The sequence below is a fragment of the Cydia amplana genome, chromosome 8 (genome assembly GCF_948474715.1).
Source record: "Cydia amplana chromosome 8, ilCydAmpl1.1, whole genome shotgun sequence".
NCBI lineage: Eukaryota > Metazoa > Arthropoda > Insecta > Lepidoptera > Tortricidae > Cydia > Cydia amplana.
This window is the reverse complement of record NC_086076.1, coordinates 2637756-2663734: the sequence shown is the minus strand read 5'-3', so window position 1 is coordinate 2663734 and position 25979 is coordinate 2637756. Positions and strand designations below refer to the sequence as shown.

At 35.5% G+C, this 25979-nt stretch overlaps 1 protein-coding gene and 1 long non-coding RNA gene across 3 annotated transcripts in view; one reads left to right on the top strand and one right to left on the bottom strand.

Annotated features, from left to right (window-relative positions):
- LOC134649995 (uncharacterized) overlaps window positions 1-25979 on the top strand; it is a 212145-nt gene that overhangs the window by 65173 nt on the left and 120993 nt on the right. The gene's annotated exons all lie outside the window — the stretch shown is intronic.
- Window positions 86-24682, bottom strand: LOC134649979 (very long chain fatty acid elongase 7-like). 2 transcript variants are annotated; one of them, XM_063504793.1, is made up of 5 exons: window positions 24565-24682; window positions 23337-23527; window positions 22959-23033; window positions 22252-22548; window positions 86-443 (listed from the first exon to the last, which is right to left on the bottom strand). In XM_063504793.1, exons 1-5 carry the CDS (start codon window positions 24584-24586, stop codon window positions 174-176), a joined length of 855 nt encoding a protein of 284 aa, XP_063360863.1. In that variant the 5' UTR covers window positions 24587-24682; the 3' UTR covers window positions 86-173. The 2 variants fall into 2 exon arrangements, with proteins under 2 accessions (XP_063360863.1, XP_063360862.1); XM_063504792.1 differs by lacking the exons at window positions 22252-22548; window positions 22959-23033; window positions 23337-23527; window positions 24565-24682 and adding exons at window positions 1107-1403; window positions 3038-3112; window positions 4671-4861; window positions 17187-17323.

The window sequence follows — 25979 nt, the reverse complement described above, 5'->3', positions numbered from 1 at the left end:
TTCTGTCCTATTTTTAGGACATACCTATAATCGGTAATTGTTGTAATGTGTGTTAAACTATGATATAGCAAATGAAAAACTTGCAAAAGATTTAGTATCACAATTTATTAATTTACTCGTATGTAATTCTTATCAATAAATAACATTAAACTAGCATAATCTCTATATTCTCCTCACATCCCTTTAACTTTAATTGTTTGTTCAGCCACACCATCATTAATTATTGAAGTTATGTAACCTTTTTTATCTTCAACGACTTCTTTTTTCTCATTTGATTTTAAATTTACTTTTTTTACAGTATATGCCTTAATGTAAAAGTCACGGAAAAGATATATCATCAGCCCCAAGTTAAAGAAAATAGTGAATAGCAGGACGTATGACGTTTTGCAATTTGAAACTAAGGCGCTTAGGCTGACTTGTATGGTGATAAGTCCAAATTGGATCTGAAACAAAAAAAGGCAGTGTTAAAAAAAATCGAAAATCCCTTCTGGTCATAGGCTACTTACAATTTAGGATTTAAATGCTAATTCCAACTTTGATACTAACAAGCCACAATAACATTTAATTGATTTCGTGAAAAGAATATCTTAGTAGGTACCTAACTAAATATGAATAAATCTTTAGCTTTGTTAATCAAGAAAGTGGCCAACTCGTACTCTAGTTGAACCCGTTGAACCCCGCTCTTAATTTTGCATACTAAAATCGGTCACATGTGCCCCGCGCGGCAGCGAAAGGCTTAAGATACCTACATTTTTGAATGCGTAGTGGGCTGAATAAAGGGGTTTTCGAACATCCACTATAAACATAGTAAAAATAACTGGAAATTTTAGAAATATGTTCAAAAAAGAGAGACAATTTTATTGAACCACTCGAACAGTGTTCTGATAGGTCGCAACGTCGTATCTTAAGTGGCCCACTGATTACCAGTCCACCAGACGATATCGGCTTGTCAGTTGTTCGGAACTGTCACCTTTTGCGTTTAACTGACATGCTCTATCGTCCGGCGGACTATTTATTAATCAGTGGGCCCCTTTATCTGAAAGTTTGTATTTTTCCATGTTTTCTTAATAAAGAATAATAATAATAATTCCAAAAACAATACTCACCAACTGAAACGATGTTATATATTTCTTCCACCACAAATACTTCGCCAGGCTAGGGTACGCCGACAACCCATAATACCCATACATGACCACATGTACCAGAGAGTTAATAGTCCCCAAGAACACCACAGCATCAGTCGGGTTATATTTGATGGCACACCAGGTACTCAGCATCATCAGAGAGTGATGGTACACATGGAGGAAGGTCACTTGGTTCATCTTCTTCCGGAGGACGAAGAATACTGTGTCAAGGAGTTCCGATACTTTGGCAAGAAAATATATGTAGGCTCCGCGTAAAATCTGAAAAATATAGGTATAGCTGGTCAAACCATTTGTCAGTAAATAAGAACAAAAAAAACTATACACATCCTTTTCTTTTGTGCTAGTAGGTACTAGTGCAAGACAAAGATAGTATAGTATGATTATCTCTGTCTATGTTTGAAATGAGACAGTCCTTTGACAAACTACTTATATGATTTAAGTGGATAGCTGATGATTGCTTTTCCCCTTTTAGTCCCCATTTTCCTTCCTGGATGTTGACGTTATGGATAATATTTTTACATGAATTATTGTATATTAACCAAAGCTTCGTTTAACTTTATCGAGGTAAGGTTGGAGCGAAATATAAAATGCATTTTTTTTTCTCAAAATAATTAAAGAAATCAAAGGTAAGGGCGGAACTGTGGTTCAGATACATCCAATTGCATAAAAGTATTATTTTCTACAATGTAAATTTCCAGAGAAGAATATGAGGACTGGGTATTTGGGTAATTCTCCAGATTTGTCCCTGCGTCTAAACTCCGTCAAACCATACAAAATGTATGAAAATTTGATGGAGTTGAGTCTGACCACAGTCATATAAAGAGAACGACTCGACTACCTACGTTTATATGTCTTTAGTCTTCACTTGAATGTTGAAATAGGGTGTCTCTATTGTTTCCCAAAAAGTTTTAAGTCATTATGTATTGTATGCCCGCATTTTCGTTAGTCGTAATTTATTTGGTTCACAAACGCGTCACTTTTCAGGATTGCCTTATTTAAAACAAACGTAACCTAACCTAATATCTATAGGATAACCTTAAGAAAATCTTGGGTTTTAGGACTAATGATAATAATTATGACAAACCATACATTATGACTTAAAACTTTATGGAAAACAAAGGGACATAAAGATACAAGATTATCTTGTTAAAATTGCTAATACAATGTAAATAATATATGTACCTATATTTATTCATTGTGTTTCTCAGCACGGGTTATATCAATTTGACCTTTTTATTGCTCTTAATTGTAGGTAGGTATGTTATGTAGCGGTAGTTAAGTTACAAACTGTGTGAAAATTATAATTGTGTTACTCATAAATATCTGTCAAATCTAACAAGGAGTTGATAATCGTTTATTGTTATCCGTTATTTTGAGAATTCCGTTTGTTAAAAAGGAACAAAATTTAACATTAAGATGTTATAGTTCGTTTTTTTGCATTAGAAAAAACATTTTATTGATAAACACTTTTAAAAAATAAGTCACGGCAAACAATTATGAATCATATACAATTATTTACATTCTTTTGCTTTCATACACCTTTCATAAGTAATAAATACTGTCCGTTAAAAAGCGTTTTTCAATTAAAAGATGGGGGTGATAATTATTAAGTATGTTAGTTTATTAATAGTAAAGGTAGTTTTAGTGTCTTTGTATTTTTTTAAATTGTATTATTGTATTTATTAATTTATGAAATAATGTAATAAAAGATTTTGAATTAAAAGACACGTCAACATCGCGTAGTCTTATTCTAATGCTAAAAACGAACTATAAGTACTAAGTTTTATGAATAAAGGGGGTACTTAATAAGAAGCTACTGCAGTAACTGCAGATATTAAGTATCACGAAACTGTCAAATTAAAAGAAGATTTAAGAAAAAATATAGGACTTACATAATGCTGCGAATCCTTTCCTTCGGTGGCGCACTGCGAGCTCACCAATCCCCAGTTATTTAAAATATCTACACCCTGCAAATATATAACATCATTAATTACTATTATGGGTAGATTAGGGCGTCACCGTATATGAGACGCTGAATAACGCTGACGCTGCTGACGCTGTTTTTGTATTTTTTTGTGTTTGTAAGAGAAGTTTTGTAACAAGGGTAGATATTAAGGTTGTCACCGTATATGAGACGCTGAATTTGAATTTGTATTTTTTTTGTATTTGAATGATGCCGAATCGGTTTAAGCAGAAAAGTTTTATACCTCCTTCAAAAAAAAAATCTGCAACGATTTTGATAGCATACCCCTTGAAGTGACAAGAACCGGCTCCCTCACAATTTAAGTCATTGAAATTTTATTAATTAAAATAAAATCGAAATTCGAACAATTCAAAAATGACGTATGCCACTTGAAAGGATACGCATTACAAGTGTTATTTATTTATACTCGTACGTCATAATTTCATAGAAGTCTTTGCACTGCATGTGCTATGAAAATCGTTACAGACTTTTCTTGGTCTAACTCTAGGAATGTATGTATGTATGTATATATGTACTTTATTGCACATGGAAATAAAAACACGAGAAACGTAGTTACAGAGTAAATTAAATACAACAAAGGCGAACTTATCCCTGTATGGGATCTCTTCCAGTTAACCTTTGAGGAAACGAATAAAACAAAACAGAAGTATGAATGACAAACAAAAACAATAACCGGTATGGATTATTCTATCACCAAATGAAGTTTTTATCATTCTGACATGGACATCAACATGCAACCTCCTTTTTTGCGTGAACCGATTCGGCGTCGAAAAGTTATGGCTATTATACAAATACAAATCCTTTATTTACAACAGATTGAACTTAACATAAATTAGATTTTAAAATTAAGCTAATATCCTTCGGCCCCAATCAAGCCAGATGTATCTCGGGAACCAGGAAAAATATATTTTACTAAAAGATTTTAACTAATCTGAGTATGATTTATTTTTTTATTAAATCCTTATGAAAAACGTAATATCTACTTGTAACTAGTACTTGTACTAATTTTAACATTAGACTTACAATATATTTGTCTCCGGAGATCGGAAGGAGATTAAACTCGTTAATTTAGTTTATAGGCTAACATCAGATTAGCAAAAAATAACTTTTTATACTAATAGGATAAGAATTGATGTTTTGTTGTGCCAATTATAGTTTTTAGACTTAGTTATTTTAATAATGATAAAAAAAAGAAAAAATCTAATCCTGTCTACGTTTTCTCCTATGTTTTCTGGTTTTCCTTCATGCCCCTTTCATTCATTCCCTGCCCCATTTTGGTTAAATATTTAGTAGTTAAATATCCGGTACAGAAAATTGAAAAAAAAAAACAGCGATATTTGATTAATATAATATAACAGTACCTATCAATATTATAATTCTGTTGTCATAACCCATTAACCTTGTTGATTTTTAATTCGTTCCACATCAAAACCGGTTAAGTATCTAAATATTTATTATTCGTATTTCCTACTGATGACAAATAAAACCTTGTGCATTGACTACACCGGAAAAAGCGGCCAAAAAAACACAATATAACTTACATAGTTAAAAATGTAGGCAGACAGCACCACTTGAGATATATTGTATAAAAGTAATGTGTTTTTGAGTTGGTAAGGGGGCCGCTTCGACATGTAGGAAGGGCCCAATTTGAGTACGAACGCGATGTACGCCAGCCATATGGCTGTCACTGGCCATGGGGAGCTCATCAGAAACCAGTTGTCTACGTAGTCCACTGTAAATGAAACAAATTAACTATTAGTTTGACGTATGTAAAAAAGTATAAACACATATTAACTCACATTTATAGACGGGTCTAACGATAACGCGACATATATTTTGCTGTTTTGACATTTTGCTGTGGGACATCACTCATCAGAGCCCGTACCACGAGGGCATGGCATGAGTGGTGGGGATAACTGACAGAACGGGATAGTCTTATGTATCTTTCAATAGGAGTAGCAGAGAAAGCGCTATTATTGTTTGTCTTTGTCACAGTCTCATATTTTTTTATTCCCCACCGTAGTTTATGGTGGGATACAAACAATGCGTAAACGTCAAATTGGTGTGAAACATATGAACAGTGCAAAGATTATCAGGAAAAATATTGAAATCAGTGTTTCGTGTGCATGTAGTAGTACTTAACAATTCAACAAATATGGTGAATTGCTCAGTTTTGCGCTGTACAAGTGACTGCCGGCAAAAACAGGACAACGTAACATTTCACAGGTAAATACAGTATTTTATACTTCGGTCACATTATCATGCTTAGTAACAGCATCCTACAATCTATATCAATTAAAATCTGAGTAGAAAAAGCATTTACAGTAAATAATAACTCGGGTAAAAAAATTAACCTATAAATATTTCCTGATAAATTAACCGACCAAATTACGTACGCATATTGACAGTAAGCCGTCACCCTTTTAATAACGTGTATTCAATTTAGTCGCATTGCTATTATTCGAGGGATACCAGCCCTTGATGCATACAATTACCCCAAAATTCGGGTATTTTGTATTTTAATAACATTTTTATAAATAATTTTGCTGTAGAACTGGACATATACGAACAATAAAATTGAACTGTGTTTAAATTAGAATGTAAATTATATTAACGTTATAGGGGGTTTTGCCACGACTCAGAGAATCTAATTCTATGATATGCTGCAGGCACTAATTCTTAATTTTGCAATAAGAGTGACAGATTACAAAATGAATATTTCGTTTATTACCTCCAGATTTCCACAAGATGCAGGCACGCGTGCTAAATTGATTTTAGCAACCGGAAGGAGAAACTGGACACCGACGGAAAACTGCCGGATATGCTCAAAGCATATTACGAAAACCTACCTTTTCTATTTCTTCCTGTGGCACACAGTATGCTAAAAATTCTTTCTTTAGGCGTACTTGTACTATGTAGTCTATGTATAATGAATCGCTTAATGATATAGACATTTTTGTTCATAGTTTGTCCGTTTTCAAGAACAAACTTCGGCATATTTTGTTTACTAGTAATTGAAAAATTGTTTCAAGTAAATATTTTGAATTGTTTTCTTACTTTATTTGCTTGTTGCACTCACAACTATATCTACGGGTAATTTATAATTAAGTAACCTATTTACTTTTCATTGTAATAGTCAACTTAGTAACGTATGAAACTTTAGGCCTATTTTTAGTCATTTTTGTAAGACTTATTTGTAAAAGGCTGTTTGTTTTCTAAATAAATAAAAAAAAATTGGCCCATTGATATTTTATTTATCGCTGCGTCTTACGTAGGCGAACAACTCGCGAACGTGATTAAAATTACCCCAATATTTGATAATATTGGGGTAATTTTTACCTATATGGTATCCCCGGGTTTGTGACGTCATCTATGTCTATCCCTTATGGGGGCACGCGGTAGGCCACATCTATAGAAATACTACCATCTATGCCGTACCATGAGTCACTGACAGTGTCAAAACTGACATTTACGCTATCGAGTACGTAATTTACTTTCTATACATCTCGTTTGCACAAATATGCGAGTACGAGCGAGATGTATAGAAAGTAAATTACGTTCTCGACGGCGTTTATGTCAGTACCAAACTGATGGTAGCCGTACAGTTAGCCGCGACTACGACCAGTGAAACCTGTGTCGAAACGTCGGTAAATAAAGGTAATTGAATAAATTTCGCGTTAGACCCGTCTATAAATGTGAGTTAATAAGTATTAAACACCATATTTATAAAACAAGTTTTTACCAAATCTAGATTTCTAGGTCATTTTGTATTTTTTTCGAATTTTAATTTGATGGTTAGCTTTGAAAATATCCAAGTAGGTACCAAAAACCGAATACAATCTTTTTTACACACAAAGTAAGAATTAATAAGTTTTTGGCAAAAATATCATTTTTGGTACAAGCTTTTATCGCTGACTATACTTTTCTTTCCACAGGCAACTAATACTCATCGAGAAAATTCTAAAAACTCCAAACACAATTAGGTTGCCTTGTTTTATCACTATTTCCTATGGCCACCTCCTGTCTCCATCATCAGATCAGCTCGATGGTACCATAATATTGCATTGTCACCAGACTTTCTTATTATGTATGCAAATTTACAGCTTTTATGGAAGTCGGGAAGTGGGTCTAACTTGCAAGATTTGACCGGTACAAATATAGTTAGGTACATTGCAAGTTAAATAAAAGCGTGTAGTAAAAGCTTGTAGAGTCTGTGCGGAAAAAGAAGAGTCGTGGTATGAATGGGGTCCACGAATCTTCTCTTTCCGAACAAAATTTAATAATAATAAAAAGAGAAACGTGTTTATTTTTAACACAAACACCCGATTCAAGGTCACGTGCCTTGTATGAAAGTGTATTGACCCTGTAACATGCTAAAAATGGGCGGCGCGTTAATAAATTATGTAAGTGTTTGGGCAACGTTGACGACCGGTCTGGCCTAGTGGGTAGTGACCCTGCCTGTGAAGCCGATGGTCCTGGGTTCGAATCCCAGTAAGGGCATTTATTTGTGTGACGAACACAAATATCTGTTCCTGAGTCATGGGTGTTTTCTATGTATATAAGTATGTATTGATATTACAATTTTATTTCAAAGTAAGTGCTCTTGCTCATAGAAAACGTATTGTATGCAACGTTGTTTAACTGAGTCAAAAATGCTCGTGGCGTCTTTATTAACAATTTTCGGCTTCGCCTCAAATTGTTACTCATGCCACTCGCCTTTTTTGACCTCTCTTAAACAACGGTTGCATAAAATAGGTACTATATTATAGCACAGAGTGTCATAATGGAGCACCAGATGCACTGTAAAATAACAAACAGTTACATATATTTTTGAAACGATGTTTTTCTTTTTAATCTTTAACAGTTTAATTTTACCAGGTATATGTAACATTTAGGTAAAAGCTCGTATCAAAATAATATCTATTAATAAAATAATATACCTTCTTCGAATACATAACGGTTTTCTACAGCCATTACAAAAATAGAAAGCATGCAAATTATTATAGTAATTACTCGTTGTTAATTACCGATTGGTCATCACGATCTCGTTAGACAATTAATGAACATAATAGTTAACTATATTATTATCATTAACAAATGTATGCACTATTATTAACAAGTAAGTACTACATTTTGCTAAGTTGCGTCATAAATAATTGTACTATTACATCAGTAATAACTTAATAACATAAATTATTTTAAAACCGGCTCATAACCAGTTTATAGCAAATTTTCCATTTCAATCTGATATATCGGGTGGAACAGTCCAATACGGGCCTAGTTTACCCTCTGGGTTGGAAGGTCAGATGGCAGTCGCTTTCGTGAAAACTAGTGCCCACGCCAATTACTGGGATTAGTTGCCAAGCGGACCCCAGGCTCCCATGAGCCGTGGCAAAATGCCGGGACAACGCGAGGAAGATGATGATATCGGGTGGAACAGAACAAAAGACTTTTACGCAAAAGGGGAAATGTTTAGGCTACGTACCTACTTTATGTTTTACTTATTAATCACGTTAATACGTCTATCCGTTTTTGAGATACAGTTTGTTAAACATTAGTGCAAAAATCTGTATGTTTCAACCCTAGCAAGCAGATCCTATTGAATGACATGACATACTGTGTCAATTAAAAATGTAAATCACTTTGTAGGGTTGTCACTGATAATATCAGATCAGGCTGATTTTATATTACATAGGTATAAAAATATTTCATTTTAGTGTTTTGGTTTTACTTTTTAATTTAAAATGTAAATAACTTTGTAGGGTTGTCACTGATAATATCAGACTGATTTTAGGTATATTATAACAATATTTCATTTTAGTGATTTGGTTTACTTTTTAATCCAGCTTTGCGATTATAGTAACTCCATTGTAGATCACATAGAAAACGCTATACTTTCAGCTCAGTCTCTAGAAATATTCCACCCTGTATAGTTACTTATACTACTATACTTGGTCAACCAGATCTTGACAGTAGAAAAAGGCGGCAAATTTGAAAAATGTAGGCGTGAAGGGATATCGTCCCATAGAAAATTTGAATTTCGCGCTTTTTTTACTGACAAGATTTGGTTGACCAGCTATAGTTACTTATGTCAGTACAATGTTGTTAAATTTTTAAGTCAACAAAGTATAAGTCATACGTAAAGCTAAACAAGATTTTATTTAGCACTGAGTAAGAGGCCAATTCGAACGTGCACTTGACATCAAACCGATATTAGAATGATATTGGAATCATATCAATTAGCTGACAATGGCGCGGGCATCTCGCTCGCTCTCATACCTTGTGCGGACAAGTCTGAGAGAAATGGACGCGCGAATGACTGAGCTGATTGAACATTGCTGTATACTGGTATATTAGTGTGAGCGAGATATATAGAAAGAAAGTTACCCAGACGTTAGCGAATATAATTATCAGGTTGAAACTGCTAAGGCATCGTGGTAAGTAGAGATGCCCCGAATACCTAGTGGTTTTGGCCGAATACCGAATACCGAATATTCGGCCACTCTCTCGGCCGAATACCGAATATTCGGCGACCGAATATTCGGCATGAGATGCGAACATTGCGAGTCACAATTATTATGAAAACTATTCGCCAACAAAGCACAACGTTTGCTAAGATATATTTTTTGTAAAACCGAACTAGGTAATTAATGTAGTTAGAGTCAATCAAATTAGACCCATGATAAAAATAAAATATTTCATAATCAACAAATGCTTAAAAAAGGGTCTTCCTATTTAACAACTTTCCAATAATACATTTTAAATATTAAATATAGCTAATTTTTGGTATTTTTTTGTGCAATTTTTCTTTTTAGGTAGGGACAACAGATATTCGGTATTCGGCCGAATAGTAGGCAACATGCCGCCGAGTACCGAATATTCGGCAAAGTGGCCGAATAGGCCGAATACCGAATAGTTGCCGAATATTCGTGGCATCTCTAGTGGTAAGGCTACGAGTATATGTACTTAGATGTTTTATATTTGTGATATTTGTCGTTTTTATTGCTACGGCTGTCGCGGTTCGTTTTCGCGAGAGTTCGTCCACGTGAAGTCGCCCGCCGAGTCACAGAATAAATAGTACTAGGTACAGAAGGTTCACTCTCTAACAAAACGCGTCTATTAAGACAGATATGGACCGCTAGGTGGCGCAAGCGCGAGCAGGCGTCCGTTCCGTAGCGGTGCGCGGCAACTACTATGGCTAGACACCAAAATTGGTGTGAACCAGGGATCGGAACCGGATTTTGGCAAAAACTTAGAAATAACCATATTTTTCGAATTATTTTATACCCGAAATGTAGGACTCAGTTGTGTTTTTAGGTTACGACTTCGTATTATTAGATTACTCAATTAGAAATGAAGTAATTAGCAAAGAACGAAAAAATACCGTTTCCGTTCCCATACAAAAAATACCGGTATCCGATCCCTGGTGTGAACCGCATGTATCTACTTGTAGGTACTTGTACCGACGCGACGAAATAGCGGAGTGAGCCACGCCTGGCCGAGTTACAGATGTAGTAGTCAAAATTTTATTATTAATTATTTTTCATCGTATTTTCACGGAAACTTACGAACGTGTCTTGCTATTTCAGTCAGTCTTTGTACCAAAAGTACTGAGGTTGACTGAAGTAGCATGACAAATACGAACGATTCCGAAAAAATACGATGGAAAAAAATTATGCACTCCACCTGTACGTGAAGTTTGGCGCGGCTCTACAAGTCAGTGCAAAGTTAGCGCGGTTGAATTCTATGTCGATTTAGTAAAAAACAAATTGTATTAAAAAAAAACTCGCGACTAGCGGTCGTTAAAGAATAATTAATTGCTGGTGAATAACCGATGGTAGATTATCTATCGGTAAACAACAAGTTTTTATAACATTGACGTTGGTGGTAAAAAAACATATTTATTTATTTTATTTTATTAGTCAAATAAGTAACACAGCATTACAGTAAAACCAAGGCACTGTGAAACTACAAAATAAAATACAAAACAAAGAAACAATACATGGAAACTATACATGAGAATAAAATACAAGTTTTAAACATATGAGTCACTTTGATCAATTCCATTGAAAAATACCATCTTCCTCCGTTATCCCGGCATTTTATGAAAGCGACTGCCATCTGACCTTCCAACCCAGAGGGGAAACTAGGCCTAATTGGGATTAGTTTGGTTTCCTCACGATGTTTTCCTTCACCGAAAAGCAACCGTTAAATATCAAATGATATTTCGTACATAAGTTCCGAAAAACTCATTAGTAAGAGCCGGGGTTGAACCCTCGACCTCCGGATTGTAACTCGCACGCTAGAACCGCTAGGCCACCAACGCTTATTTGCATTGGAAAATACCATAATATATCAACTAAAAATAAAACTAATCGAAGTGTTTTTTTGCTATCGATTAAAGCAAATTATGTTCAAGTAAAACTATCAGGCCAATTCAAATTTACACTGACTTCAGATTGATATTTGAATTATCTTATCTAGTTATCGTGCGTCTTGCCTGCGCCAGTACATGTACGAACAAGTACGAGAGAAATGCACGATAACTAAACAACGTGATTCAAATAATATATCATGATGATAGTGTACGTTTAAATTGGCCGGTATAGCGGGTATAGTCATGTAACTATCTATGTATAACTATGGTTAGCATAGGTTACGAAAAACGACAGAGTTTCCCCAGTGATTTTATAAGCTTTGCGAAACGGTTTAAAAGGTTCCTTAACCAAGAAAAGTCGTCATACATAATGTCATAGAAGTTTGACGTTTAAAAAATCACTTGCGTGTGCTATCAAAATTGTTGCAGACTTATCTTGGTCCAACTCGAATTGGCTTTTTGCGTTAAAAACGGGTTTTGGAAAAAAATAGTAGGTACCGTAAAATGGGGTGAGTAGGGGCAAAACTGACATTCAAACCTCGATAACATTTTATTTTTACATATTCAAACTGAATGGTGTATATAATATTAATAAGTGTTCCGGATTTTTGTATTTTAGTTTCACAAACAGGAAATCCGACCTCACCCCGTAGTCTCTCGTAATTGGGGTGAGATGGAATTTCATACAAAGGTGATTTTGGAAGATTGTTGGATCGATTTTTTTTTATGAATATTACTACTTATAGCTCCATTTTAAATTGGAATACATTATTTTTGTAGCAGTAGTCTTAAAATTCCATCTCACCCCCCTTTCATCCCTTCTCTCACCATTCATAACCCAACTCTCCCCGCGAACCCTACTCACCCCATTTTACGGTACCTAAGTAGAACGTGCCTCGAAAAAGTAGCAAGTAATAAATTTTTGTGGATAGATAGAGCTCTCTATTCTCTACAACAAAAGCTCAATGTCATCCTACAAAATCTTACATTGAGTTACGAAAACGTAATTTTAATTTTTTTGTTGAGTTCAACGCAAATTTTTTTTCGTCCCAAATTGGGATTTTTGTTTATTCCGCCCAGAATGAGGGACTCTTCAAACTTACCAAATGTTATCAAAATGTAACAATAAAAACATTTATGGCCTTCAATAGCTAAACTATCAATTAATGTCATTACTTGAAAGTAATGCTATAATTTGATACTGATAATGACTTTTCCCCTGTCAATGTAATTCTATCGGAAGAGTCGAGAAAAAGATGTACCTACATAATTACCTATTCTGTCGTATGGTTAAATAATTAACACAAAAAGTTTAACCTAATAAAGATTATTTGTCTACTTTATTCACGTAGGTACCTCTGCAAATATACATCTACGGCTTTATTTGCTATCGTAGCGTAGTACCAACACTCTTGGACTTAGGACCTTATGTAAATTAAAATAAGGTTTATCTTTGTACGTTAACAGTATTGACGGAGTTACGAACAACATTTAACCATATATGAACCTTATATTCTTTATAATAAGGTTTACGAATCAGTGAACTGTGTGACTATAGTAAAATCAAGCACTAGTTGCACGCTAATTACGTAGTGTGCTCTCTGTCACACATACACACGGAGGGTAGGTGTGACAGAGAGCACATTACGTATTCGCGTGCACCGAGTGTTTGATTTGACTATACTCCCGGAGATAGCAAACATGGTACAAAGTTCACTCTAGTAGCCTCCAATACTTAAGTTTTGGTCGATTTACACGTGGAAGCCTAAATACACACTACAAGTTCCATATAGGCATGAGTTTGACGTAATTGACATGTCAACATTTTTTTGGTGGTTTTTTGCATGTCAATGTGGGATTACAGCGCTAATCGGTCATTCAACATAAATCTCGTTCCTCTGGCTATTAGACCAGGATCTCTAAATACATCACTAATATTTAAAAAAGACTTCAAGGTCAGAATCGGTTTGGAATACAAAATGCCTATTTATATTTTTAACTTAATTAAAACGGTTAAAAACGTACCTAACATTCGAACGATAAAACTGCCGTGCAATAGGTACTGCACGGCAGAAAAATAAGTATTCATCTTAAATTTTACGTGTGTGTGTGTGTGTGTGTGTGTTTCGTGTGTGTGTGTAGTGTGTAGTAGGTACATCACTCGTCAGAAAATAATTCATTGCTTTTGTCCCGCATACAGAGACACGTTTAATGACCCAAAACTAATGAAAATCTGCAACTAGGTATTTTCTAACATTTTTGAAAAGGACCATTATTTATTTTAACGTATAATTTTAACATGCGTTTTATTGCCCAAATGTGTAGTGAATATGAACGAATTATGTCGAGCTATTTTCAACTAAAAAACCCGACCTGCACGGATATGATGGTCGTTTTTGTCTATACGTGACAGCGTGATAAAACGGTGTCCGCCACATTCTATCCCGGGGTGTTAAAAAGTGACGGTTATTTATAAAGTCATCCATAATACGCCTGCTCTTTCAATATAATATTTTTTTAGAAGATACATTAAACTGCCGTATTCGAACTTCAAGATTATCACAAGAGACGACACGTACTAGATCCATTCGAGATACGTTATAGTTTAGATTTCAACTAGTTCTCTTTTGCAGCTCAATTCGGGCAACCAATGTCACTTTTACGATAGATCGTGTTGACGTGTTAGATATCTATTAGATGTGAATTAGATCTCTAAGTAATATCTTGTGGAAATCGTTCAAGAGTATCTGCAGAATCGCGGAAATGTCAAATTTGACAGGTCAGATATTAAAGATATCGTTATCGTAACTTGGCGATGTCTAATAGATGTCTATTACAAAATCCGAATCGGGCCCCTTCTCAGCATTAACCTTAGCCGTAGCGGATAGAACAACACACTCATAAGTTTCTGCTACATTCTACTAGTTATCCTACGTATGTATAATTATTTTTTTGTAAAGCTAAAAGGAGAATGGTAAATATTTTTGTCGAAACTTCATCTGTTAGTACTGTCTCATCCAATGTTGACTATAATCCTACCACACACGTATTATGGGCCGTATTTTATCCAAGTGTTAAAATAAGTGTCATTGTTTAACACCAGGTGATTGAAAAATACTAACGACCATCATAATCTGTACTGGGTGCGTAGCCAACGTGAAATCGTTAACGCTCCGTAGCGAACGAAACGCAACTGTCACTGTCGCACTAATATGGAAGTGTGATAGAGAGTGACTACGCTACGGAGCGTTAACGATTGGCACGTTGGCTACGCGCCCTGTAGTGAGAAATTAACGCGGAAGGAGCGCTACATGACATAGCGATATCGAGGATATTTATAAGATAAAGAGAGATTTTTTTTATACCACATCGGTGGCAAACAAGCATACGGGCCGCCTGATGGTAAGCAGTCACCGTAGCCTATGGACGCCTGCAACTCCAGAGGTGTTACATGCGCGTTGCCGACCTTTTTAAAAACCTGTACACTCCTTTTTTGAAGACCCCCATACTGTAGACCCTCGGGAAAACCTCGGAAGGGAGCTCATTCCACAGCCGGAGCGTCCGCGGGAGGAAATTTCTCTTAAACCGCACAGTACGCGACCATTTAGGTTCTAGGGTGTGTGGATATTTTCAAGTAGGCATATTACTATGCGCTTAAGAACGTTTAGAATTCCTTGTTGTCAAAACTCCTTTATTTATTTATTTTAAAATTTAATTCAGGCAATTAGCCCCATATTACATATACCGTATAGACTAACATACATATTAATTTCATAAACTCAAAAAACTAAACACTACTTTCGCGAGAGAACGCCAAAACCCGTATTATACAGAGACCCGTTAACACCATCACATTGATAAACTGCCGTATTCGAACTTCAAGATATTTACAAGAGACGACACGTACTAGATCCATTCTAGATACGTTATAGTTTAGATTTCAACTTTTGTAGCGCAATTCGGGCAACCAATGTTACTTTTACGATAGATCGTGTTAGATATCTATTAGATGTGAATTAGATCTCTAAGTAATATCTTGTGGAAATCGTTCAAGAGTATCTCCAGAATCGCGGAAATGTCAGAATGATAGCTTAGATCTTAAACATATCGTTATCGTATCTTGGCGATGTCTAAAAGATATCTAATAGATGTCTATTACAAAATCCGAATCGGGCCCAGAGTCAGGTGGAAAAGTAGGTAAGTACTTAATATAAATTCAGGGGAAACACCAGATGGCTAATATACTAGTGAATTATTAAACAGTAATGATATCGATTCGCTTGTCAGTTTTTGTATGCATTTACGTGCTAGGTTTATCTTTATAAAGATACTTTATATTCCAAGTAGACATATTACGATGCGCGTGAACATCAAACAAAGGTACGCCGGCACTAACCCTGCCCGAGAAGATTTAAATCCCAATATGGGACCGGCAAGAAACTCGGCGAAATATATATTTTCATACATCTCTCATATTTTTTTTATAACTAACTTGCATTAAAATGATGAGAACTGCAACAACTGTCATGTCATTTTATCTTATATTAATTACTAGCGACCCGCCCCGGCTTTGCACGGGTTAACAAATTATACATAAACCTTCCTCTTGAATCACTCTATCTATTAAAAACCGCATCAAAATCCGTTGCGTAGTTTTAAAAATCTAAGCATACATACAGACGGACAGACAGCGGGAAGCGACTTTGTTTTATACTATGTAGTGATGTAAGTAGTTATTTATTTATTTTTACATACCGTCAGCACTCATAAAATAAATTCAAAAATCCCTGGTTTTAGAACGTAGGTAAATCGTTTGTATGCACATATAATATTTTTATTAATATTGATTTAGTTTTACGTCAAGTTTATGTTGGCTCTGTAAACAGGCCAATTCGAACATGGCATCAGAATGAAATTTGAATCTTGTTATTTAGTTATAGTGCGTCTCGCCCGCGCATATACATGTACAGACAAGTACGAGCGAGATGCACGATAATTAAGTAACAAGATTGAATTATCATTTTGATTAGTAGATGAGAGGCACTACAGTTAGTTTCTAGATCTAGTTAGATTATCTTAAAATACCGTTTTATGAATTAAAGTTACTTTTATTTTCATGATTCTATTATCTTCTCATTTATATTTAGGTATCTTATAATGTCTAAAACATAATAACATATAATATACACCCCATAGGTCAAGCTAGGTGTAGTTTATTTTTAATTTGTATTAAGTCTGTTTTGTTATTGAGATTCTACATTTTTGAATAAAATTAAGTTTGCATACCTACATAATATATTCATGCAATTACCATTCTTATTAGCATAAACTTCGATAATGCTCTGGCTTATTATTGATTGACATTTGAGTGCCATCATTGCCATCAATCCTTTATATTAAAGGACCAGATGAAAACATACACGATTCAAGCCGATCTTCGCCTCTTTGCAGTCCTAACAATTTGGCATAAGAAAAACATACAAAAAAAAATATACGGTCATTTTTGCCGTATTTACTTCGTAAGACCCAGGCAATTTTGGCGCTTTTGAATTTGGAACTTTCTTTTATTTCTATATGAGTTCAAAACTCGAATTTAATTTGGTCCAGTACAAGTACACGGGGACTTACGAGGTTATATCTAAGTGTGCCCTATAAATTAAATTTTTACAATTTCACTCACCAACTCCTTTAGAATACCACGCCATATTGGAATGGTTGTCAGTTATATTGTCCATCACGTATAAAAGTTATAAATCCTTTGAAATCCTTGTCACCGACCGCACTATAACGCTTCTCGCGTCCGAATGACGGGTCAAATCATATAATATCCGTAAATACTTACCTAAAACTGGTTTCCGTAATTTGCGACCTATTAAAATTGTTCAATGTCACGTTACCGCATATTTACATTGATCTCATTTACGTTTTGCGAACTTTGTACTCGGTTCTAAAACGGAGGAAGCTTAGGAATTTTAAGTAAGTAGGGTAATTCGCCAGTAACGGCCAGGCCCCTATTTCACCAAGCTGACAGGTACGACAATTGTCAAAAAAATGACAGACCTTTGTTTCACCACGCCGACATTTGTCAGTGACATATGTCGAGTGACAATTGTCAAGTGACAGGTGACAGATGACAATTTCGTAAATTGTTTTGTATAGAACTTCATATAAACATGACAGGTAGTTTAGTACAATTGTCCATCTTAAATTTAATGACAATTATTTTGTGAAACAAGGGTAATGTTTACTAGTCGACATATTTGTCAATTCTTCACAAGAGATCGTTAATTGCTTTCGATGTGCCGTGTTGTCATCACTAACATGATATTGATTGAGATCCCATCTGTGTCCCGACCCCATTTAATGCAGCGTATACCTACATTATATGATGAGAGAAACCTTGGATAAGTGGACAAGAGACCTTGTAGAGTGGTGCCCTAGATATAATAAAAGAAAGAGTGGCCCACAAAAGTTTAGATGGTCGAATGATTTAACAAGAATAGGAGGTAAATGGATGCAAACAGCAAAAGAAAGAAACAAATGGAAAGCTATGGAGGAGGCCTACGTCAAAGGACGAGTTGAAGCTAAAGTTGATAAATCAAATTAATATATGTTATGTACCAGCTTCAATAATAAATGCTAATTACTATTACAATTACAATACCTACATTATTTGTTGACAAGGCGTCAAAGCATTATTTTTTTGTTAGTTTTAAGTATTTTTTTCTGCAAATGCAAAGTCAGTGACGTCAAAGTAGGAATCTATTCGTACTTTATATATTCCCTTGTATAAGAATATCACCACTATTGCTTTCGCGGAGATTCATTTTCTAACTAACCAAAACCCTAACTTTACTGTTAGTGCCCAACTTCGCCCAAGTAAATTATTAAAAAAACAATAAGATAAGATAAGATAGTTTATTCCATAACAACTTTACAATCATGTCCGAAATTTAACTTACAATACCTATCTAAACATACCTAATTTCGCTACCGGTCCCCAACTTCGCATTATATTTTTTTTTTTATTATGAAAACTATACTGAGACTTATTCCAAATCCTAAATGTTGAATTACTAAACGCCTTCATAGGCAACAATTAAAATTTATAATGGAATTATGATTTAATGCTAGTTAAGAAGAATTTAAAAGCGATTTAAAGCGATTTTTATTTGTACCCTAAAGGCGAATTTAGGGTACACAGTTTTGCGAACGTTTATTTTCAATGAACTGCAACGATGATAACGGGGTTTGCTAACAACGAAAACACTACAATTGTCACCCAAGCCTGACACAGCTCCGATCTCATGTCAAGAATTACCGACAAATTGACAAATATGTCGACTTATAAAAACTACTCTTGTTTCACCAAATCATTGTCAATTGGACAATTGTAACTAAATGCCTGTCATGTTTATAAGCACTTCTATACAAAAACAGTTTACGAAGTTGTCACTTGTCACCTGTCACTTGACAATTGTCACCCGACATATGTCACTGACAAATGTCGGCGTGGTGAAATTGGGGCCAGCTGTTAGTAACTGGCCACCCTAAACTAAATATGAATTCTATTACCTATAAACAGAATTCATTTTACTATAAGGTGGCTAGTTATTGAAAGCTGGCCAGTTACTGAATCCTTATACTAAAATGAATTCAGTTCATAGGTATTTAAATAGAATTCATTTTAAGTTTAGGGTGGCCAGTTATTGGCCAGTGGCCAGTTACTGGCGAATTACCCTAAACACTTTATTGTATGAAAAGAAAGGAATATTGGTTACATCAGATAAAACGTTGTGTACTACAAAGGCAAACTTATCCCTAGCAGGGATCTCTTCCAGTTAACCTATATCTAAAGAAGTAATTAAAAGCTGATATAGCATAAAAAAATAGATTTATACTTTACATCAATTCAATAGGTAATAAAAAACCACGAGTAAAAAAGGAAGGCTGTGTGTAAAAAATATAGGTAAAGTTCATTCGTCTGATGGAAAAATACCAAAGATTTTAGAAAGAATTTTGAGTAAATAATAAGCCCCCGTTAATAGCCCCCGTTCATCCTATTGTGATAGAAGGGTAACTACGGAACCTACACTGAGGATGTTGGCCGGTTTTTAGGGTTCCGTAGCCAAATGGCAAAAAACGGAACCCTTATAGATTCGTCATGTCTGTCTGTCTGTCCGTCTGTCCGTGTATGTCACAGTCACTTTTCTCCGAAACTATAAGAACTATACTGTTGAAACTTGGTAAGTAGATGTATTCTGTGAACCGCATTAAGATTTTCACACAAAAATAGAAAAAAAAAACAATAAATTTTTGGGGTTCCCTATACTTAGAACTGAAACTCAAAATTTTTTTTTTCATCAAACCTATACGTGTGGGGTATCTATGGATAGGTCTTCAAAAATGATATTGAGGTCTCTAATGTCATTTTTTTTTAAACTGAATAGTTTGCGCGAGAGACACTTCCAAAGTGGTAAAATGTGTCCCCCCCCTGTAACTTCTAAAATAACAGAATGATAAAACTAAAAAAAATATATGATGTACATTACCGTGTAAACTTCCACCGAAAATTGGTTTGAACGAGATCTAGTAAGTAGTTTTTTTTTTAATACGTCATCAATCGCCTAAATACCTTCATCGCCTTCATGGGCGAGTCCGACTCGCACTTGGCCGCTTTTTATTTATCAAGAAAATTGACAGATTCAGCGGTCGCAACAACGCCTGGCCGCGTAGCTAAGACGCCAATCGCTTACGCTCCGTAGCAATCGAAACGCAATTTTCACTATCACACTAATATAGAAGAGTGGTAGAGAGACACAAAGCGATTCGATGGCGAAGCGACAGCGATTGTCACCTTGGCTAGGCCGCCTGAACAGTAATGCAGCTGCAATGGGGTTGGCCGGTATTTAGCAGATGGCGTCTTCATAGCTTGCCCCTGGAATTGTGTAAAATTTTTGTTTTTTTAATGCCCATCCTTGACCATGCCCATGACAGTCCTTTAAGCCAAATCTCATAGAAAAGGGGCAAGCTATGATGGCGCCATCTATGCAAACCTTTGGCAGTTGCCAACCCCATTGATATCCGAACGTCACCTTGAACGTTGTCTGTGTAAATTGGTGTTTCCTAATAAAAAACGAATTTTAAGTTTCTCACAACTTTTATTTTTCTGTTTTTGTCTTGTTTTTGTATGGTAGAGTCAGCAGCAATAGTTGCTAAGCGGGTGAGGTGTTCAAAATAACCTTGACGAGCTCTTATTCTGTTAACAACAAAGTCGCGTCAAGATCATTAAATTATGAACACCTCTCCCGCTTAGCAACTATTGCAGCTTACTGTAAATTAATATACAGCCTTGGCTTGGGACTGATCAGATAGATTTCTTTGCATCAGTACTGTTTGGTTCATTCAAAGAAATCATAAAACTATGACTAAGTCTCCTAATATCCAGACCTTTTTTGCTACTTTTATTTTTGACATATGATTTTATGTAAAAGTCTCGGAAAAGGTATATCATTAATCCCAAATTGAAGAAAATAGTTATTAGCAGTACGAATGAGGTCTTGCAGTTTGAAACGAAGGTGCTGATGAAAGCATGTAGTGTTATACATCCAAATTGTATCTGAAACAAGACGATAATTGGAATTATTCACACACAATCATACTTATTTGATTTTGAATCATAAATATACATTTTAATCGGGTCTCTATTGTTTTCCAAATAGTTTTACTTAAGTCATGATGTATTGTTTGCCCGCATTACCGTTAGTCATAATTCACTTGGCTCAGAAACGCGTCACTTTTCAGGATTGCCATAAAACAAGCCTGACCCATCTATAAGATAACCTTACAAAAATCCTAAAAAGTTAACGGTTCCAGTTTTATGTATAATGATAATATGACAAACTTAACTTAAAACTTTATGGGAAACAAAGGGATCATTTTAATCACTCCATATTATAGTTTTTGTAGACTGACATCTGACCTTCCAACCTATATCTACGTTGTTGGAAAAAAACTAAGCCTCATTTGTAGTAGTCCGGTTTCCACAAAAGATTTTCAGTTACAATCATTTTTTAACAAGTAGGTATGTGTGTATGTAGTTATGTATGAGCGAGAAAGATACCTACATGACGCGTTAGAAATAATGACAAGTTAAAATTTCATATATTTAGGCCACAAGATGGCAGATTCTACAACGCGCATGGGACTGTGCGTGTACCAGTGTAGGTACCTACTGACCCTACTGTAGGGGGCAACACATGCTTGTAAGCGTTTAGTGTTTATGTTATTAATTCATTTCGCTAAGTATAGTACCTATTACGACCTACAGTCAGCAGCAGAAGTTGCTAGGCAGGCGAGATGCTCAAAATTACCTTGACATGCTCTTATTCTCAACAATAAAGTCGCGTCAACATCATTTTGAACACCTCGCCCGCTTAGCAACTTCTGGTGATGACTGTACATATATAGTTACTTTTTTAAACAACAATTTCGTAAAGATACTCACCAATTTTAAATTTTAACAAGCAGAAACGTCTGCGAACGACGCTATTAAGCTTAGAATAAATTTAAAAGTGGAAAATTACTGTCTTGGGTGAGACTTGAACTCACGGCCTCTGGTTAGATACTCCAGCGCGCTGCCATCTGAGCCACCAAGACCTCATCCATAGCCAGCAAATCTTTCCACCATATGGGTCAAGGGGACCCGAGCGACATCTAAGATTTATTTATTCTAAAATACTCACCAACTGAAACGACGTAATATACTTCTTCCACCACAAATATTTCGTCATACTTGGATACGCCGACAACCCATAGTACCCATACATGATAACATGCACAAACGAGTTCAGCGTCCCTAAGAATATAAGGACATCCGTGGGATTATATTTCAAGGCAAACCACGTGGAAATCGCCATGAGGGAATGGTGGTATACGTGTAAGAAGGAGACTTGGTTCATTTTCTTTCGTAGTACGAAGAACACAGTGTCAAGCAGTTCAGATATCTTTGCTAGAAAGTATATGTAGACGCCGCGCACCATCTGAAATAGAGTATTTGACAATTTTTTATGAATGGTATCGATTGATAGTCGATCAGGTTTGTTTTGAGGATCAAATTTCTGTATGGGACCCATTGTCTTAAAGCAATACAAAAGTGCTAAATGATGGTCAAAGTCTGGCACCCGCACTTTAATGATGAAACGCTTAAGAAAATGGCAATACATCGTGACGTCACCATATTGTAACGATATAAGCCGTTTCGATGTATTATGGAAAACAAGGAAATTGCGATTTTGTCGGTGAAATATTGCGTTTATGTATATGGTTGCGGTACAATTTTTTTTAAATAAAATGTAAGGAATCGAATGACTTCATTATTTTTTTCCTATTTGGAAGTAAAAAAAAATATAATAACGTTCGCTGACGTATCTGTTTCTTAAAAAAAACTTACGTAAGCTTTACTTTCTTTCGCTTCAATCGCACAATGCGAGCTCACCAGTCCTTCTTTGCTCATTATATATGTACCCTGTGAATAAATATTTTATTTATTGTAATGTATAGGAAATCCTTTGTAAAGCAGAGCATATGAAGGGTACACGGACAGAACATGTCTAGTCACTCTGACAACATTTTGAGTTATCGCGTTTTGAAAGGAAGGATGTACATAATTAACATAAAATTGATATTTATGATTTAGCTTCCAAGATTTGACTCACACTAGCAGAACTAACGGGGCAAGTTAAATAAAAGCTTGTAAAAAATACACATGACATATACACACACATATTATATATGTAATATGATATTACATATATACTTTACCACTTACCATGTAAACAATATAACAAGACAGTCCAACTTGAAACAAATTGTATAAGGCTAAAGTGTTTTTCAGTTTGTAAGCCGGTCTTGTGGACATATAAGAAGGGCCCCATTTGAGCACAAAAGTGATGTATCCAATCCATATCGCGAATAGTGTCCACGGTGTGCCCATTAAGAACCAATCGTCTACGTAGTCCACTGAAAAAACAACACTTAGTGTATTATTTTAGTGTCTGAGACCACATTTATTGTCTGAGGTTTAGTGAGATGATGGATCAAAGGCTTCCCCGCACTTGCATTTGTGACTTAATGACTAATCTATTTTACTTTTATATATACTATTTTATTTTATTTGTTAACCTGTAATTCTTAATACTCGGTGCTTTGGCACATGCTGTGATGCCGTGTAAATGTACATATTTAATAAATAAATTGTGTACAGTCCCCACACTGGATTGTTACGCCATTTTAGGTCCTAGCTAAATTGTTTGTTGCATACTTACGCTATAGAATGTCTAATTTAGCTAGAACCCTAAATGGCGTAACAATCACGGAGCGCTATTAATTAAAATATGTAGGGTAAGGGGCTAAGGGCTCATTTAGACGGCTCGCGAACTAGCATGCGATTTTAGTTACATTGCGGACCATTGAGGTTACTCGTACAACAATTCAGCCGCCCGATCAAATAACGCAATCTAGTGAAACTCGCATGCGAGTTCTCACACCGTCTAAATAAGCCCTTAGGGAGCAAAGTGACTTATTTACGGCGAGGACGTACATTGAATCCTGGGCGAAGCGAAGGATTCTATAATAGAATTCCGAGAGTAGCGAGAAATTCTAAAATATAATCCTGAGCGTAGTGAAGAGATTCAAGTGTTAACGCGTGGAAATAATTGATTTGATTTCCACATCACCTATGAGGAAATTTTTAATTTCGGGTTATTAGTAGGTATGTATCTACCCTGCAGCAATTTGTACTCACTTAGGCTCTATTGCCTATTAAGTAATAAGGGTGACGATATTTTGACTAAAATACCAAAATCTCAGTTTTGCAATGCTATTCCGCTTGGTGCCCATAGAACGAAATGAAGTACATAGAAATACCTATCTAATGACCTAACTTTCATTTCTGTTGGTTTTTGGACCAGGCTCCAGGTATACAAAGTTGCTCATAGTCCTTTCTAGATGTCTATTTAGGTAGGTACTAGGTAGGTAGATTACTAATATGCGCTTACCAGCTCCTTTAAACCAATCCATGTTGTAGTATATGTATAGCACAATTTTCAGTGCTTTTTAACACATAACACTAATTTAAGTTCTCTGAACTTGATCTGGGCACCACCACCGCACGGCCCTTTTCACGCCCGTATGCCAAATCTATTACATATTTAATTAAGTAGGTAATAAAAAACTACGTGTACGCAGGGAATTATATTATTTACGCAATCAATATGCGTATTTAAAACGGTGAGTTGACCCCTAGTCTAATCATTAATTAGACTAAGGCGAATTTGAACGTACACTGGTCACTCACATCAGAATAATAATTATTTAAATTTTACCTAATTTATTTGGTTATGTAGCATAATTTAGAAAATCAAATATCCTAAGTACGAAATTCCTAAAGACAGAACATCGAAAATCAAATTGTCTAATGTACGAAATTCCTAAAGCTGCATGTCCTATACACTTTAAATCGAACGATCTCATCTTCGAAAATCAAAATTCCTTTGTACAAAATGCCTAATGACAATACTTTGAAAGTCAATATGTCTAATAGTGCTCAAAATAGCTACGTCCAAAAAGCCTAATGACAATACTTTGAAAGTTAATAATATGTCTAGTGCTAAAAATAGCTACGTGATAGCCTAATGACAGTACTTTGAAACTCAATATTTCCGAGAACATTAAATTTCCTTCTGACCCTGAGTTCACTTTTTCTGGTTTCCCTTCGGGCATCTGAAGCTACCTAACGAACCTAACCTACCTATTGATTTAAAGCCATATTCGAACTTTAAGATACGTCAAATATTAGATATTAGATTGCGATTAAATGATTATGATTATGATATAGAAACTATAACTGGTCAACCAAATCTTGTCAGTAAAAAAAGGCGCGAAATTCAAATTTTCTACGGGACGATATCCCTTCGCGCCTACATTTTTCAAATTTGCCGCCTTTTTCTACTGTCAAGATCTGGTTGACCAAGTATATATGGATCGGATATGTCAGTGTCAAAAGTGACGTTTTGGTCCGAGCCGGAGGTACCGGCGCTTCGTTTTCTATGAAAAGCATCACGGCCCACGGGATCACTGGTCATGTCATAGAAAAGTATATAAGCGCCGGAAAATCCAGTCCGGACCCGGCCCGGTCTAACGTGAGTCATCCTTAAACCCACTACCACTACATAGTATAAAACAAATTCGCTTCCCGCTGTCTGTCTGTCCCTATGTAGGCATATATGCTTAGTCTTTTACGCAACGGATTTAGATGCGGTTTTTTTTTAATAGAGTGATTCAAGAGGAAGGTTTATGGATAATCCATTGACATATATATATATCTTAGGAATAGCCTTACGGGCAATAAGAATGGAGCATGAATGGGGCCAGTACAGCGGTGTGAAAACGCTGCAACGCGATTGGTTGATGA